Source organism: Orycteropus afer, unplaced genomic scaffold, assembly GCF_000298275.1.
Source record: "Orycteropus afer afer isolate SDZICR_OR568_19922 unplaced genomic scaffold, OryAfe1.0 scaffold00027, whole genome shotgun sequence".
Taxonomy (NCBI): Eukaryota; Metazoa; Chordata; class Mammalia; order Tubulidentata; family Orycteropodidae; genus Orycteropus; species Orycteropus afer.
The window spans coordinates 15,383,537-15,402,764 of NW_006921614.1; the positions used below are offsets into that span (position 1 = coordinate 15,383,537).

The 19,228-nt window shown below is 38.2% G+C and overlaps 1 protein-coding gene across 1 annotated transcript in view; it reads left to right on the forward strand.

The window, feature by feature from the left end:
• Window positions 1–19,228, forward strand: part of GMDS (GDP-mannose 4,6-dehydratase) — a 907,267-nt gene that overhangs the window by 757,438 nt on the left and 130,601 nt on the right. Inside the window, exon 9 of the mRNA XM_007935374.1 lies at window positions 10,453–10,549. Within this exon, the coding sequence (XP_007933565.1) occupies window positions 10,453–10,549 (97 nt within the window). The remainder of the gene's footprint in view (window positions 1–10,452; window positions 10,550–19,228) is intronic.

A 19,228-nucleotide genomic window follows, 5' to 3' on the forward strand; every position in this document is an offset into this window, starting at 1 on the left:
GGTCCCTCTCGGGAGGGTAACAAGGGAAAGTGTTCAGTGCAGATCAGTGAGTAAGCACAAGCCCGCCCGTGCTTACCTCGCTCCCGGTTACTAAGAACAAGCCCACCCGTGCTTAACTCACTCCCCGGGACTAAGCACAAGCCCGCCCATGCTTACCTTGCTCCCGGAGACCCAGTCCCTCTCGGGAGGATAGCAAGGGAAAGTGTTCAGTGCAGATCAGTGAGTAAGCACAAGCCCGCCCGTGCTTACCCCAATAAAATAGTCTTTCTTAAAAAATAATTCCTAAAAGCTTTTGTGACATTCAAGTTGCTACAAATTGTGCTGTCTCCCCACGTTTCAGTGCTAATAGTCCCTTACACTTGGCTGATCCAATTGACTGCTTCTATTCCTTAAAGGGATTTAATAGCACCACATTTCACTTTATTGTTCTTAATTCTGTTATTCTTCAGTGATCTCTATTATTATTTAATGCTTATTAGAAGCTAATAATTTACTTAAAAATTGAATTATGCAGAATTCCTTCTCAGTGAGGTGTTGATCTAAATAAGTGAGTAGTAATTTCTGTTAATTGGCTGAATCCTTTACCCTGTCAAGCCACCTTCATTTCATTAACATTGCAGCTCTACTTAGAATCATAGTATCACTTGTTAAGACAAGTTAGCTATTACCTTTTACATGTTAATACAAATGTTTCATTTATTTGTATTCACAGTTTAGGATGCTACAAGTCCTAATTCAGAGTACTGGCTCTAGGGGACAGCTTTCTCTCTCTTGTCAGCTCTGGAGGAAGGTCCTTGTCTCCTTTCAATATCTGTAGGCCGTGAGTTCTTCAGAGATAGATATTTCCCTTGGGTCTGGGATGTTCTCATTGCAGATTCCCTTGGTCCAAAGTACGTGTTCTGCTCCCAGCTCTTCTTTCTTGGTGGTAATGAGATCCCTCTCTGCTCACTTTTTTTTCTTTTTTTTTACTTTTATTGTGGTGAAAACATACATAACAAGACATTCGCCAATATAGCAACTTCCCCATTTACAGCTCAGAGACACTGATGACATTTTTCATGTTGTGTCACCATTATTGCTATCCTTTTCCACAATATTCCACCACCATTATCATAAACTCAATGCCTCACAAACAAAAGTTTCCCCATTCCCCTCCTCCCTCCTCCCCCTGGTAACCACTAATAATCTTTGGGGGTTTGTGTGTGTGTGTGTATATATATGTGTGTGTGTGTGTGTGTATGTATGTATATATATATACATATTATTGTTTTTTCAACCTATCTAAGAATTTAGCCTTCCCTCCCCTCCCCTCCCATCCTTGGTAAATAACAAAGAAAGTTCCTTCTATGTATAAACCTTTCCTTGAGTTTTTATAATAGCAGAATAATACAGTATTTCACCTTCTGTGATTGACTTATTTCAGTCAGCATAATGTCTTCCAAGTTCATCCACGTTATGCAGTATTCTGCAGATTCTACATTATTCTTTAGTGTTATATAGTATTCCATTTTGTGTATGTACAGAGTTTGGTTATCCATTCCTCCATTGATGGGCACTTAGGTTGTTTCCATCTCTTTGCTATTGTGAGTAGTGCTGCAGTGAACATGGATGTGCATATATCTATTCATCTCCTGCCTCTCACTTCCTTAGGATATATACCTAGTAATTGGTTTGCTATTTGGTATTTCTGTTTCCAACTTTTGAAGGAATCACCATACCAATTTCCACAGTGGTGGAAATTTTACAGTCCCACCAGCAGTGTATGAGAGTCCCAATATCTCCATATCCTTGACAGCATTTGTTATTTTCTATCTTGTTGAACTGTGCTATTAATGCTGGAGTGAGATAGTATCTTATAATTGTTTGATTTGCATCTCTCCAATGGCTAATGATCATGAACATTTCTTCATGTGTTTGTAGGCTGCCTGACTATCTTCTTGGGTGAAGTTTCTGTTCATGTCTTCTGCCAATTTTTTAATTAGATTGCTTGTCTTTTGGATGTTGAGGTGTTGGAGTTTCCTATAAATTTTAGAGATAAGTCTTTTGTCTCATATATCATTGCCAAATATTTGTTAAAGACATGGGAGGTTCTCTTTTCACTTTTTTGTAGAAATCTTTTGATGTATGTAAGAATTTAATTTTTAGAAGGTACCAATAATCTGTTTTCTCTTCTGCTGTTTGTGCATTTTGAGTTATGATTGATAGTTTACTTATACCATAAATTAAGTCCCCTAAGTTTGCCCCTATTTTCTCTTTGATGAACTTTATAGTTTTAGGTTTCACATTTAAGTCTTTGATCCATCTGGAGTTAGTTTTTGTGTATGGTGTGAGGTACAGATCTTGTTTCATTTTTCTGCAAATGGATATCCAGTTTTGCCTGCACCATTTGTTAATAAGATTATCTCTTCCCCATTTAATGGATTTCAGCCATTTGTCAAAGATCAGCTGACCTGATCGATCAAAGGATTGGTTTCTGTGTTCTCAATTCTATGTGGTCTGTGTGCCTGTTGTTGTACCAATACAAGGCTGTTTTGACAACTGTGGCTATGTAGTAGGTTTTGAGATATGGGAGTGTGAGACCTCTTACTTAGTTCTTCTTCAATGATGTTTTGCTTATCTGTGGTCTCTTTCCTTTCCACATAAAATTAGTGATTGCTCTTTCCATGTTTTTAAAGAACATCAATGGAATCTGGATCAGGATTGCATTGAATATATATACTGCTTTGAGTAGTATTGACATTTTCAAAATGTTCAATCATCCTATCCATGAGCATGGTATGTTCTTCCATTTATGTAAATCACTTACAGTTTCTTGAAGTAGTATTTTATAGTTTTCTTTGTATAGGTCTTTTGTGTTCCTGGTAAGATATATTCCAAAGTATTTTATCCTTTGGGTAGCTATTATAAATGGTACTGATTTCCTTATTTCCCTTTTAGAGACCTCTTTGCTGATGTAGAGGAGTACACTTGATTTTTGTATGCTGATCCTGTATCCTGCCACTATGCTAAATTTTTCAATTAGTTCTAGTAATTTTCTTGCTGAGTTATCTTGGGTTTTCAATTTATAGGATCTTATATTCAGCAAATAGAGCTAGTTTTACTTCGTCTTTACCATTTTGGATGCCTTTCTTGCTTTATCACCCTGGTTAGGACTTCCAATACAATGTTTAATGGAAGTGGAACTGGCCATCCTTGTTTGGTTCTTGTTCACAAGGGGAATGGTTTCTGTCTTTCTCCATTGAGAATAACATTGGTTGTTGGTTTTGCATATATGCCCTTTATTATGTTGAGGAATTTCCATTCTATTCCTATTTTGCTGAGAGTTTTTATCAGGAATTGGTATTGAATTTTATCAAATGCCTTTTCTGCTTCTATTGATATGATCATGTGAATCTATTGATATGATCATGTGATTCTTTTCCTTTATTTTATTTATGTGATGGATTATATCAATTGTTTTTTCTAATATTGAACCATCCTTGCATACCTGGTATGAATCTCACTTGGTCATGCTTTATTAGTTTATTTTATATGTTGTTGGAGTCTCTTGGTTAGGATTTTGTTGAAGATTTTTGTGTCTATATTCATGAGGGATATTGGTCTTTAGTTTTCCTTTCTAGGGGCCTCTTGGACTGGTTTTGGTATCAGGGTTATTCTTGCTTCATAAAATGAATTTGGGAGAATTCCATCCTTTTCTATTTTCTGGAAAAGTTTGAGTAGGATTGGTGTTAGCTTTTCTCTGAATGGTTGGTAGAATTCTCTAGTGAAACCATCTGGACCAGGACTTTTTTGCTGATAATATTTTATGACCTGTTCAATTTCTCCTTTTTTTTATGGCTCTGTTCATATCTTCTGTCTCAATCTATGTTAGTGTAGGGAAATAGTGTGTTTCTAGAAATCTGACCATTTCTTCTAGGTTTTCAAATTTGTTGGAGTATAGTCCTTCATAGTATCCTGATATTACTATTTTTGTTTCTGTTGGTTCTGTTGTGACATCACCCATTTCATTTCTTATTCATATTATTTGCATCTTATCCTTTCCCTTTCTTAACTTTGACAGTGGTTTGTTGATTGTATTATTCAAAGAACCAAGTTCTAGTCTTTTTTATTTTTTCTATTGTCTCTCTGTTTTCTGTTTCATTTATTTCTGCTGCAATCTTTATTGTTTCTTTCTGGTGACTGTAGGCTTTTTTTTTTTTTTTTTGGCTGTTCTTTTTCTGAAGTTGTTGGGTGAAGGTATTGATTTGGCTCTTTCTTCTTTTTTGATGTGTGCATCTATTGCTATAAGTTGCCCTCTGATCACTGCTTTTACTGTGTCCCAAAGAATTTGGTATGCTATGTTTTCATTTTAATTTGATCCAGGGAATTTTTTTTTTAATTTTGTCTTTTATTTCTTCTGTTACCTGGTCATTTTTAAGGAAAGTGTTACTCAGTTTCCATGTATTTGCTCTTTTTCCATTGGTCTTCCTTGTGTTGATTCCTAATTTTATATCATTGTAATCTGAGAAGGTGCTTTGCAGTATTTCAGTGTTTTTAAATGTATTGTGGCTTGCTTTGTGGCCTAAAATATGGTTTGTCCTAGAAAATGTTCCATGTGTGCTGGAAAAGAATATATATTTTGCTGTTGTGCTCTGCAGATGTCTATAAGATCAAGTTAGTAGATTGTATTTAGTTCTTCTGCATCTTTGTTGAGTTTTTTCCCAGTTATTCTATCTCTTATTGAAAGTGGTGTTGTAAAGTCTCCTACTATTACTATGGAGTCATCTATTTGTCTTTTCAGTTCTGTTAAAGTCTGATTTATGTATTTTGTAGCTCTTTCATTAGGTGTGTAGATATTTATTATGGTTATGTCCTCATGTTTAGCTGATCCTTTAATCATTACATAGTGACCTTCCTTGTCTCTTATGGTCATTTTGTCTCAAATATATTTTATTAAAAATTAATATCACCACTCTTAACCTTTTTTTGTTGCCATTTGCTTGGTATAACTTTTTCTAACCTTTGATTTTTAGTCTATTTTTGTCTTTATGTCAAAGGTGAGTCTCTTGTAGACAGAATATTGATGGGTCATGTTTTGTTATCCAGTCTGCAACTCTCCATCTCTTGAGTGGTACATTTTAATCCATGGGTATTCAGTGTAATTACTGAAAAATATGAATTTATTGATATGATTTTTTATGTGTTTTTTCACAGCATTGCTAATTTCTTTCTTCCGTATAATTTTCTGTGCTGAGCTAATTTTGTCTGTGAATCATGTTATCATCTCTTTTGTTCCAATAATTTTAATAATTATAATTTTAATATTTGTGCTTGTCTTCTTTTTTATTTTGATGCAAGGGTTTATTTTTTTTCTTTGAGATTACCCTGTGATTTATTATTTTCTCCCCAAGTTCAAAACTGTCTATTCTAACTCATAATTGTCTTGACTTCCTCACCATTTAAAAGTTCTGCAACTACACTCTCTGTACCCTCTTTTGGTTTGTAGTTGTGTTCATTTACCAATTGATGTCTCTGGTTTCTTGTTTACAATCTTGTAAGCTTATTTCACTTTGAATACTATAACTGGATTATAACTAGATTGATTTCTGGGTTATGTCATCATGTGTGTTAATCATCAGTGGTTGTTTGTTGGTATTGGTTCTCTATTGAAAGGACTCCTTTTAACATCTCTTGTAAGGTTGGTCTGGTTTTAACAAATTCTCTTAATTGCTGCTTATCTGGAAATCTCCTAATTTCACCCTCATATTTGAGGGACAGTTTTTCCGGGTATATAATTCTTGCTTGTAGATTTTTTTCTTTCAGGGTTTTACATATACCATCCCATTGCCTTCTCACCTGCATGGTTTCTGCCAGAGTATCAGAGCTTAGTCTTATTGGTTTCTCTTTGTAGGCAACTTTTCTTGTTTCCTGTGTTGCTTTCAGGATTCTTTCTATGTTTTTTATTTTGGTGAGCTTGATTATGATATGTCTTAGAGATTTATTTTTGGTGTCTATTTTCCGTGGGGTTTGTTAAACTTCTTGAATGGATATACTCTCATCTCTTATCATATAGGGACTTTCTCTTCCAACAAATCTTCAGCAATTTTCTCTGTGGTTTTCTCTGTGTCTTCCTGTTCTGAAATTCTGATTACACATAGGTTATTCCTCCTGATAGTATCCCACTTGAATCTGAGTCTTCTATGTTTTTTTTGATCTTTTGTCTGATTGATCCCTTAACAAAGTAGTATTGAGGTATTTGTCTTCAATCTCACTAATTCTATCTTCCATTGATTCCATTCTACTTCTTTGCCCCTTCAATGTGTTATCTATTTCTGAAATCTTAGTATTAATCTTCTGGGTACCTATTTGTTATTTTTGTATTATTTCTAATTTTTTGTTTATTTTGTCAATCTGTTCTTGTGTTGTTTTCCTAAATTGTTCTAGAGTTTTGTCTGTGTTTTCATTAATTGTGTCAATGTTTTCCTTGATCTTGTCAATATTTTCTTTGAGCTGTCTCTCAGCCCATTGAAAGTACCCTAGTATAATTCTTTTAAATTACTTCTCAGGGATTTCCAATGCTACTTCTTCATCAGGGATGTTTTCTGGGTTTGAATCATGATTCCCTTGTTTCTACTACTTTATCTTGCTTCTTTGTGTGGACTATAGTGATCTATTGTCACAGATACATTATGGTGGTGTTTTATTTATGTTTAACATGTGAAAGAGAATGAAAGTGTTCATAAATCTTTTTTAGCTGTTCACAAGAAGCAGTTGAGGGTAAGTTGAGCTGTACTGGCTGCCATCTGTCATTAGTCACTTGGTGCAAAAGCAAGTAGTGGCCCTCACTCAGTGGGTGGGGCTTCAGGAGATGCAGGTATGGTTAGATTGTGTTGAAACAGTTGCTGTCATCCACTCAGTTAGACAAAAGAAATAAAAATAAAACACAAAAAAAATAAAAGCAAGAGAACAAAAACTCAAACCACATAAACAAACAGGAACAACTACAGAAAAAGAAAAAGAAAATGCAATAAGTGAGAAGAAAAAATTTTGAAATATATTAAATGAGGATTAAAAAAAAAAAGATAATGAAAAAAAAAATTCCACAATATCTAGGGAAGGAGGAATGAGAGAAAAGAACAAGAGTAAAACAATGGGAAAACTGCATAAGGGAAAACTAGGGATGGAAAGTACCAAATGAAAGAAAAAATAAGTGGGGGAACCAGGAACAGAGAGAGAAAAAGAACCAAAAAAAAAAAAAAAACCCAAGAACCAGGGATAGGAGAGAGAAAAAAAAGGAGGGGGGAGAAGGAAGATAAACAGAATAATATAAAAATAAAAACAAACAATCAAAAACAAAACTGTGAGGAGAGGGGCATAGCACCCAAGCTCTGTCACAGCACAGACCAGGATGGAAATCCTGCTGTTCAAGAAGGTGGGTGGAGGCAGAGATGGCTACACCTTTGTTCACCAAGAGTGTGTGGGGTATAAGAGTAACAAGGGGAATATCGCACCTTTCTAGTCATCACCTTCCAGTCAGCCTCCAGTATGGCTGCTCTTGCTACCCTCAGATCAGAGCCCACTGCTGTGTTGCTGTCCAGGTAAGAAAGCCACTTGCATATACTCAAAATGGTTGCACCCACCACTTGCAAATATTCAAGATTACTGCACCCCCAAGACAGCTGCTGGCAGTCCACAGGTCTGTTTGTCTCCTTCTTTGCTGTTTTCCTTTCTTGTTGTCAGGAACCAATGCAGTCCTTGCTTATGCAGTCTTTAGTGAGCAGAGCCAATTCTTAGGCTGCTGCCGGGGATATATTCAAAATGGCAGTGCCTTCATGACTGCCAGCAGTCTGCAGCTCCATTTGTCTCTTTACTCACTGTTTCCATTCGGGTTCTTCTACTAAAACCACCAAATTCACTGCCATCAAGTCAATTCTGATTCATAGTGACCGCTCCTTGGGTTTTTCTGAGGCAGTATCCCTACAGAAGTAGATTGCCCAGTCTTCCTTCTGAGGAGTGGCCGGTGGGTTTGAACCACCAGCTTTCTGGTTAGCAGTCAGATGCCTTAGGCACTTCACCACCAAAGCTCCCAAAACCAAACTCAATGCCATGGAGTCAATTCTGACTTATAGTGATCCCTCCTTGGGTTTCTGAGGAAGTATCTCTATGGAAGTAGATTGCCCAGTTTTCCTTCCGAGTAGTGGCTGGTGGGTTTGAACTGCCAAGCCTTCTGGATAGCAGTCAAATGCCTTAGGCATTATGCCACCAGGTTCTTCTGCTAGTTGGTGTTTAATCTACTTTATCCTTGCTTTCTACGCTCAGGGTTCCAGGATCATCTTCTGTATAGGTTTCAGTTGGTTTCTTATTGCTTCGTTGCAAGGGTCTGTGTAGTTTGTCTGCCTATTCTGCCATCTTGCCAGAACTCCTCTATTCACTTCTTTTTCCTTTTATCTCTTGTAAGATAAAAGATGATGCAAGCCATACCCCCAGGGAAATTCCCCTTACATTGGATCAGGGCTGGGACCTAATTAAGGATGTTGCATCCCACCCAAATCCCCTTCCAACTGATTGGCTGATCACATCAGATCACATCATGAGTGATCATTACATAATTGCCAAACCACTGAGAATCATGGCCCAGCCAAGTTGACACATATTTTGGGGGAACACAATTCAATCCATGACAGCCATCTTCACTTGAAGTTCTCTCATCTTGACCCTCCAAAACTTCCACATAACCATTTCCAAGTAAACTTTCTAAAACTTCAACTCAGATCCAGCCATTCCTTTGCTTTAAGATCCTCAGTGGTTCCTCATTACCTTTCAAGTGGATCTAATCATAGTAAGAAATTAAACCAATAATCAGATCCCTTTTTGAATTATTAAATTAATAGAAAAGTCATGGAAAATGACCAGTTTTACAGTTTCATATTGTTCAGAATATGCTGCTACAGTCTCTTCGTGTGGGGGTTTTTCACACTTGCCTGGAGCTTTCACTTTTGCCAGAGCAAATCAGCAAATCCATGTTACACTAAAGAACCCTCCAATGATGAGATACTGTCTCACTGCTACCCAGATGGGGACTGAGGACAAATGTCTTGATGATTGAGCAGAAGGGAGGCTGTGAGACCAGTTCATGATTATAATGCCCAATCTACATCTAAAATATCAGTTATGCTCCCTTTTAATGGTACCTGTGAAGCACATAGTGAAGTAATTAATACAACTTACTGTTCTTTCATTTGTCCCATCTCTGACTCTAATCCATGGAGCACACAGAATATTCCTGTTCACATAGGATTTATTTCCATTTGATAAAGAGACTCATTCTGGGGATAAGCAGTGAAGTCAAACATGAGTCATGCTTTCTTTGTTTACTGAAAGGTTTCATTTGTACAAATAAATAGTCCAAATTATATGACATTTTTTATCAATTGGATGTTAGAAATCCAGAGGTCAGGCTTCAGCCAGTGGTTTCATTTGTACAAAACAAGAGCCTCATATGGATAAAGTGGAGCTTCAGTGAATAGCTGGTCTAGAAGTTCATAATCTCTCCATGCAGGGGGCTCAGTGTGGACTGAGGAGGCGTGTTGGTAGCCTCACTGTTGTAGAGGTAATTGTTTAGGGGAAAGAATTCACATCCAAATAACACTGTGGCTAACACAGAGGAGGGTACGGCATATTGTGCTGTTATGCTCTCTCTCATACGGAAGATTAGTTTTATACCTTTTGGAGGTTTATTAATGAAGCTCACAACTGATTGGGGAAGAATGAGGTAACAAATATAATACAGGGACAAACTGAATGGTTAATGATGGTGTTAAACTTATTCCAAAAGGGGTGTATTAAATTAACACTGTTGTTGTTGTTGTTGTTTGCCGTCGAGTCGGCCCCGACTCATAGCGACCCCTCCTTGGGTTTCCGAGGCAGTATCACTACGGAAATAGGATTGCCCAACCTTCCTTCCGAGGAGTGGCTGGTGGGTTTGAACCGCCAGCCTTCTGGTAAACAGTCAAGTGCCTTAGGCACTATGCTACCAGAGCTCCTAAATTAACACTAAACATCCTTAAAACTACAAAAAGTAGTCAAAAAAAATAAAATAAAATAAAAAGGAGGGCACAAAAGACATTGATTCATTCATAATTATTGACTTTAGTAAAAAGAGGTACAAAATCTTTGAAATCCCTGAAAGTTGTTCAATCTCTTTTTCTGACAAATAAAATCTGCATTTCTAAATTCTTGCTTCTGAGCACATCACAGTTTTATTCAAAAGAAAAAAAATATTACCCTTTCAAAACAGATCTAGAGAGGCTTTGTAAATTACTGCTGCTCTAACCTGGCTCATTGACAACCTATGCTACTGTTCTTGATACCTTAGTTCAATCCTGCAGGAAGAAGGCTGAGCCTTCCTGAGGGATGGAAGTAAAGCCACATGTGTCCAAGCAATTAGGAGCTGATTGTTTATCTTCTTTACAGGTGGGAAGGAAAGAATGAAAATGAAGTGGGCAGATGTAAAGAGACCGGCAAGATCCACGTGACTGTAGATCTCAAATACTACAGACCCACCGAAGTGGTAAGCAGCCTCTCCCATGTCACCAATCACAGGCCAGGGCCTGCTGCATCAGCTGGCTGGCTGTGAGCTGGGTGTTGAATGCCTGCTGCTGGCCTCCAGAGCTCCCATTTGGCTGACTAGCATCCTTCAGTAGGAGTTTCCCAAATCAGAACACAGTGAATTGAACTGGGGATATTATTCTCACCACAAAAGCCATTGCTCTATAAAAGAAAACAAGAGTAAAATATACCCAAGAGAATAACTGATTTCAGGACTGGAGGTGCATGTCAAAGGCAGATCTCATCATGCTGGTCTCCTGTTTTGATGTGTGTCTTATAAGGTACTCCATAGCTGCAGGGTCTCTATGACCTGATGGTCTTGTCCACCTCTCTAGCTGCAAACACATATGCACGTTCACACCTAAGCTATAGCAGACTCCCAAATACATCAGGATGTTTCTTGTTCGTGCCATAACCTCTGCATGCAATGCCCTTCTACCCTACACTTCCTGCATCCATGCGTCTGACACCACCTATTCATTTTTTAAGACTCAGCTCAGGTGCCACTCTGCTTCTGAAGTCTTTCCTGGCTAATATACAACTAGCATTGAAAGTTCTACTCCTTCCTTGGTATCTATGTGGTATGTGGTACATAATACCACCACCAGTGCTCCCTTATAAATATATATAATCATTATAAATACATATGTAATTTGTATTATAAATTATATATGTAATCACATTTATATTATTATACCATATTATTTTTGCCAATTGTGAACTCTTTGAGGATAGGGGCTTTTTTTCAATATCATAAGATTATAACAAAGTATGTGCTTAATAAATATCGGATGGATTGATGGGTGGATGGACAGATTGACAGGTGATAGATTGATGGGTGAATGGATAGATGGATGGATAAATTGCTAAATACAGAAATTCCCATATTAAAAATTACATATAGATACTTAGAATATAACGTCCTATAGTGCCTAAGGCATTTGACCTAACCAGCTAACCAGAAGGCTGGCGGTTCAAACCCACCAGTCACTCCTCGGAAGGAAGACTGGGCAATCTACTTCCGTAGTGATACCGCCTCAGAAATCCAAGGAGGGGTCACTATGAGTTGGATCCAACTCGACAGCAGTGAGTCGGTTTTCCTAAATTTATATATTAAAAAAAAAAAATTCTAGCTTGATGATGTACCTTTAATGTGGTCTGCCCTCACTATAGAGAGAAAACTCAGCATAATGAGTGTGCTTGAGGATACTAGAAAGTAACATCCCCAGAGGGAAATGTTCAGATGTGATAGCTAGCTAATAAAATACATGCTCACTGTGAAAACAGGTCTTTCTGAAACTGTTTTACTTGTGTTTTGAACAAGTTTATATCCATAGTACAACCTTTCTGGAATTGGGAAAACTCCAGTGAAGAGAGATGGAAGGTGAATGTTAGTCACTACTAGCCACCCTGGGAGCTCTGGTAGCATAGTGGCTAAGACACTTGCCTGCTCACCAGAAGGCTGGCGGTTCAAACCCACCAGCCACTCCTCGGAAGGAAGGTTGGGCAATCCTACTTCCGTAGTGATACTGCCTCGGAAACCCAAGGAGGGGTCCCTATGAGTCAGGGCTGACTCGACAGCACATAACAACAACAACAACTAGCCACCCTGTAAAATGTCTTTTTTCAAACAAAAGGAAAAAACTTTATTTATGCAGTCTTACAAAGAAGAGGAAGTGAAGAGGAAAGGAAACAAGCAGTGCTTGATAGACAAGGGTAGTGGTGCATTGTCCTGGCAGAGGGAGTGGCCCAGGTCTTTGACAACAGCAAACCATTGTTCCCTGTGCTCCTGGGGAGTGGGTGTGGCAGGGGAGGTTGTGCTCTGCCCCTCAGGAGGAAGATACCAACTCCACTCCTGCTGATGCAGTAAGGGCTGCCTGCTGCACAGCTCTGGCCCACTAGCATTGGTTTCCCTTGTTATAAAGAGGTATCATTTTTCTGAAATATCAGACAGATCACCAGACATGCTACACAATAGGATAGATGCATTTCTGTGCTCACAAATAAAAATGGTCACCTCAAAATGGAAAATTTAGTGAGCCAACAGAAACTCCAGTGCCTGAAACAATTAAAACATGACTGTCTATCTGGCGGTTTTGAAAGCTAGGAAGTCATTAAGAAAGACTTGTCTGTCATTGTTACTTAGACAAGCTAAGAGATTGATAAGGACACAGAACAAAAGGATTTGCTGAACAGGAAAGTACTCTTGGACTGAAAAGACTGTGCTCTTGAAGTCTATAGTGACCCTCTTTCCTGGCGTTGGCACTGCCTCTCTCCCAGTCTTTGGGTTCATTCAAATGTTATCATCATACTTTCAAATCTATTTACACAAATGTTATTTGAATCCAAGTAGTGGCGTCACTAGGACAGTACGAGGGATGGGGAGAGTGCAGACCCCAGTGCGTGACACTGTCAGAGGGGGCAACACCAGAAAGGCTTTCTATAACATTTTTATGCAGTGTTTCAGCAGAAATTTGTTATTTTTTATAAAAATAATTGTACTGTAGTTAGTTATAACAACAAAAACATTTTTCATAAGCCCAGCCTGCATGTATCAGTATACCAGAAGGTATACTGATGATACCTACAAGGGATACAAGTTTTTACTCAATGCTAATTTACTTTTTGAATTTTATAGTGTGCTCTAGTCAGAGCTAGGAGCCCTGATACCATAGGGCCTAAGGCACTTGACTGTTAACCGGAAAGCTGGTGGTTCAAACCCCCCAGCCAGTCCTTGGAAGGAAGGTTGGGCAATCTACTTCCATAGTTACACCACTGCCTTGGAAACCCCAAAGAGAGGTCACTATGAGTCGGATCCAACTCGAGGGCACATAACAACAACAGTCCGAACTGTCATTATTACCCAATTACAATGATGCTTTGAATCACATGGTTTCATCTGCATGCCTACAAGAACTCTGTTGTTTTCATTGCTGCCAGTATTTTTATAGTCACAAGTTGTGTCAAGTTTTCTGGTATTTTAGTTACAATATTGTGGTAAAATTAGTATTTGTGAACCTGTATCAATAACTGTTTTGAGAATGAAGTAGTAATTAGAGGAAAAGAAGGATAAATCAGAAAAGGTTTCCACTTATTTACTAATAATGTTGTAGTTCAATGTAGAAAGATTGTACAAAACAATTTTTTGCTAATATTCATATAATGTAAGAAATATCACACTTAAACAGTTTACAACTATATCACATATTATTCTGTGATTGAAATTAATAATAAACATTACTAAGGATTCTGTATAGTCTGGTACAGGAGATGCATGTGGGGGTGGAGTTGACTCTCATGAGTTATTACACTGGGTGACACCAACCCTAGTGACACCACTGACCTCAGGAATAGTGCCCTGTTTCATATGCTTGCTTTATTTCCCAGTGACCTGAATTTCCCCCTGGGTTTCCTTTACTGCTTGGTTTTCAATTTTGACCTGCATTTCATCTTCCTAAACCTATAGCTGCATTAATTTTCTTCACTCCACTTCAATTTACTGTTCTACTGGGAGAGCTTCTCTTATATACTAAGAATAAACTTTTAACCTCATCTCTTAGAACAAGTTTCCCTAAAACTTGGATCAACTTGACAGCCTTATGTTGAATAGCCTCTGGGGTGGTAGCATTCTTCCAGTGGAAAGGTGGCCAGAACTGAAGCCTGCATTGAAAGGAGCTTTCACCTAGGTGTGGGCAGCCATAACCAGCAGCACCTAGAGACTCATTCTGATGAGTCCTGGAAATGGCTGCACTTCTCTGAAGCTTATCATTACCCAAAGGAGGGTAGACATGGAGTTCTTCCATGTATAAATCTTATTGCCTAAGTCTGTCTTGCACATGCAAGAGCTTTTATTCATTCTTCCTAAGAGTATGTAAAAGTTGGTTCCCTGATCAGCTTCAGTCATCTGCCCCTCAAGATATCCAGCACATAGGGACACCCCTGAACCAAAAGCGTAAACTTAGAGTCAGATGGTTCCAGAATGACTGATGAAGAAAACTGGAGGAAAAAAATTAGTGTTGTTGTTATGTGCCCTCAAGTAGGACCTGACTCATAACGACCCCTCCTTGGGTTTCCAAGGCAGTATCACAACACAGAAATAGATTGCCCAACCTTGCTTCCGAGGAGTGGCTGGTGGGTTTGAACCACCAGTCTTCTGGTTAGCAGTCGAATGTCTTAGGCACTATGCTATGAGGACATACCATTGTCCCTGGGTATCCGTGAGGGGATTGGTTCCAGGACATGCCCTCTGCCAATACCAAAATCCACAGATGCTCAAGTCCTTCATATAATAAAGGCCTAGTATTTGCACATAACCTACACACATCCTCCCTTATACTCTAAATCATCTCTAGGTTACTTATAATACCTAATAAAATGTAAATTCTACGTAAAAAGCACTTAACACACCCTCTTAGCTTTTGAGGGATCGTTTGAACACTTAATTGTGGTTTTTTTCCCCAAAATATTTTTGATCCACCATTCATTGAATCCACGGATGAGGAACCTATGAATAGAGAAGGCTGGCTGACTATATTAGGTCTCAGCACACTTCAGAATATCCTAAGACAAGACTAAAGGGAAACAGAATTTGTATTTTCTTCTAAGAAAGATTCTAACTGGTTCTAAGAAAGACTCTTTTTTCTCAGCAAAGACTAGCACTAACCTAAAAGAGAACATCTGTGATTCTGAGTAAAGCGTGTATCATCTTGTGTTGATAGTCTTTTCCCTCTTTGTTTTGGCCACCATAAATCTTAAATCTTGTTTTTGAACCAACATAAGTCTTGAAAAGTCAAGGTGAAAAGTTCTAAGCTGAGAACTCAAGCATCTAATTAGAGCTGAATTAAGCCATATATTTTGGTCCCCTACCTATAAATCCTTGGGTCTCCTTTGAAAATGGAAGAATTTTGCTACTGTGGAAGTTGTTGTTGTTGTTATGTGCCGTCGAGTCGACCCCGACTCATAACGACCCCTCCTTGAGTTTCCGAGGCAGTATCACTACAGAAGTAGGATTGCCCAACCTTCCTTCCGAGGAGTGGCTGGTGGGTTTGAACCGCCAGAGAGGAGCTAAATCCCAGAAATTAGACTTTAAATTTTCCATTGTCCTGAATTCCAATATATGACCATGGCAATACTAATACTTGAATTCTATGTCTCCTAAAACTTCTCTCTTGAATAATAGTTGTATATGTGTACATATATTTGCATACCAATTCATTGCACTGTTCATTCATTTATGGAGGGGAAGTAGCGTTATGCTTGAGAGTGTGGGCCCTAGGGCCAGACTACCTGATTCAGAAATTCTGTAAATTACTAGCTGTGTGGCTTTAGGCAAGTTACTTAACTTCTCATTACCTTTGTTAAAAGTAAGGTGGTAATAGAACTTCTTTTAAATAATTGTTAGAGCATTCACGGAATGAGTGTATACAAAGTGCTTAGTAAAGTTCCTGGTACAACTTGTTAATTGCCATAAAGTCAGCTCTAACTCATGACAACCTTATGTATAATATGTAAAAACAATGCCTGTACTGCACCATCTTTATGATTGTTGGTATGTTTAAGTCCACCCAGTAAATACCCAATATATTTTTTATTTTTATTGTGATTTGGGTGAAAGTTTACAGAACAAATTCATTGTCCATACAGCAGTTCTCATATACTTTGTCTCATGACATTGACTGCAATTTCCCACAGTGCAACAGCTCCCCTCCCACTTCCTCCCCATAGTTACCTCTTCTCATATTCTTCCCTCCCATGCACTCCTGCCCCACTCCCCAGCTGTCTCTCTGTGCACACAGCCCTTCTATTCTCCCATGATTGATCTCTCCAAGGAGTCTAACTACCTAATGTAAATGTTCAGCTCATATGCTTGTCTTTTGTTTGGCTAGAAGCCACAGGAGTGGATTCAGTTCCAGACCTGAAGGGCAACTAGGGGCCATAATCTCAGTGGTTCCACTGGGCTCCATCAGACCAGCAAACACGGTCCCTTTTTTTTTTTTTTTTAAATGACTTTTTTGTTCCACATTGTTCTCCCACTCTATCCAGGATCTCCTACATAGATCCTCCTAGTAATACCCAATATTTTTGCTGTTGTTATTTTTTATTTAAAAGGAGCTCTGGTGGCCCAGTGTCTCAGGTATTTGACTACTAACCAGAAGTTTGATGGTTCAAACCCACCAGCCGCTCCATGGAAGGAAGATGGGGCAATCTACCTATGTAAAGATTTACTGCCTTAGAAACCCAATGGGGGTTACTATAAGTCAGAATCGACTCAATGTCAGTGGGTTTGAGTTCTTTTATTATTATTATTATTTATTTGTTCATTCACTATATATCATCACACCCTGTGCCAGGCCCTGGGAATATTAGTGATGAACAAAACAGACATGGCCCATCCCTCATGGGTAAGGTATCCATCAGTTACTTGAATCCAGTACCTTTTGAAAAGTAAAATGACATCATTAGTGATTCACATGGATTAACAAGTAAAAAGTAGATGATAAAGTTATAATCAAGGCTTCTAACAAACATAAACATGTACTTTGATATTTTTAGGCTTGCTTTATCTTGGTTTTCATCCTTTCTGATCATCTTTCTAAAGGTTGTGATAGCTATTCAGTGGTATAACCGAACCGACCCAAACTCACTCAGTGGTATGGAAATATGTAAATTTGAAAAATTTAATATTGACCTTTTACTTTATTAAAAATAACCACAAAGATGTTTTATTTTTATTTGAGAATTTTAAACTTAGATAAGATTACTGAAATATTTGTCCTAATGTGCCAAACTTTTACCCATGTCAATGATCAATCTACTAAGAAAATAAGCTCTTTTATGTTGTTTTTTTTAATAATAATAATAAAACCTTTTGTCTGTAGAGCTTTTTAAGTAATGAGATAGTCACATTCACAGACAAAAATTGAAATATTTTCATGAGAAGTATTTTGACTTAATCTCTGCTAATATGATCTAAATTTTTTCCTTGCTATGCCATTTTTCTTTACTGCTGTTTTTTCTTGCCATTGGAGTTTCATGTCTTCAGTTGATGCCAATGTTTGTTTTATTTACTTAGATATCTTATAATTACTTCTAAGCTTTATAGATATTAGAAAAAAAAATCATGGTTTATAATCTAGAACTGAGAAAGCAATAACTTCAAAGAAGCCAAACAAGCTAGTTAAAATACCTTCCTCCAATAAAAACATGTACCTGTTTCTAATCCAGTTGCAATATCCTTGTTGAGTCATCATACCCCCACAAATTGTTCTTAGCACTTTCCTATAAAGGATGTTAAGTTAAATGGCTCATAATTGCTTGTTCTGTCTTATAGCCCTGCTTAGAATAATGCGATGTAACACTTTGCAGACCTCGGGAATCCAAGCTGTCACCGGAGGACTGGGGTAAACACCAGGCAGAGAGCTTCCCTCTGTTGGGCTCTGTGGATCTGGGGTGAAAAGCCTTGTTTGTGCTCACCAGGCTGCCCTTTGTCCTGAGGGTCCCCTTTTCTTCTGGAGCTGTTCTCACTGCTTTCTCACACTCTCCCACCCTCAGCCGGAAATTAGATCCTCCAGCTCTATCTCTTCATCTTGTCAGTTCTGTCAGAAGCCAGTTAATCTGTTCCTTTCCCAATAGCTCTGACCTCCAAGGCTCTAATCCTACCCCTCTGCTGCTGTTTTTCTTTTTCCTTTTGCTGACTGGTGGTAGCTGGGAGGAGAGGATGAAGAGAGTGCATATTAAGGGCCACTTTCCTTCTACACTCTCTGTTCATAAAATGAGAGGGTAGACTGCTTGCTGTCACAGCAAGCCACTTCCAACGTTGGCCCCTGGCAGTTTGTAGCATAGCTGTCAGGCCTCAATGGAGTGGAATGCTATCACTGAGGATTGACCACAATGCTTCCTTTTTTGTAATTATTCTCTGAACTTCTTACTACTCCTATTTTATAAATAGTTTATATCTTTAAATCACTATTTATATATTTTAAGCCTCCCTCTTAGGCTACTCATACTAATCTTTATATCCTTTCTTAATCACATTGGCCTTTCCTGCCTTTTTCCTTCCTTGGATTTACCAAAAGAGCTTTAAATTTCAATCTCTTCAATTGATTATTTAATATCCCACTGTCTGTTTTCTGTACTTCATAGGATCCCATAGGAACCCCCCAGGGGCATATAACATTCCTCCTCAAGTTTGTGTTCTCTCCTCAGTTGCTGTCTCCATTGAGAGCATTTCATATCTAATGGAATAGTAAATTGTGTACTGACTGTAACTCCCCCAACTTCCTCTGATTTTTCCATGAAGGTTCTTTTTTTATGATTAGATCCAAATTAGAATGATATTAAAGGTTCCAAAATCTTTATAAATAAGTGTAACCATATATCTTTACCTATTTGAAAATGTTTTTTGTATTTATCCTAAAAACTTCTGGTGTCCTTAATGTATATGTTTTTCAGTACTTGCACCACTGGGGAATCATAAAATCTGTGCCTTTTTCCAAAGAGCTGTCCAGGTAATGACTGGACATTTAGAATCCTAGTGTTGACCTGTAGGAGCTCTGGTAGCATGGTGCCTAAGGCACTTGACTGCTAACCAGAAGGCTGGCGGTTCAAACCCACCAGCCACTCCTCGGAAGGAAGGTTGGGC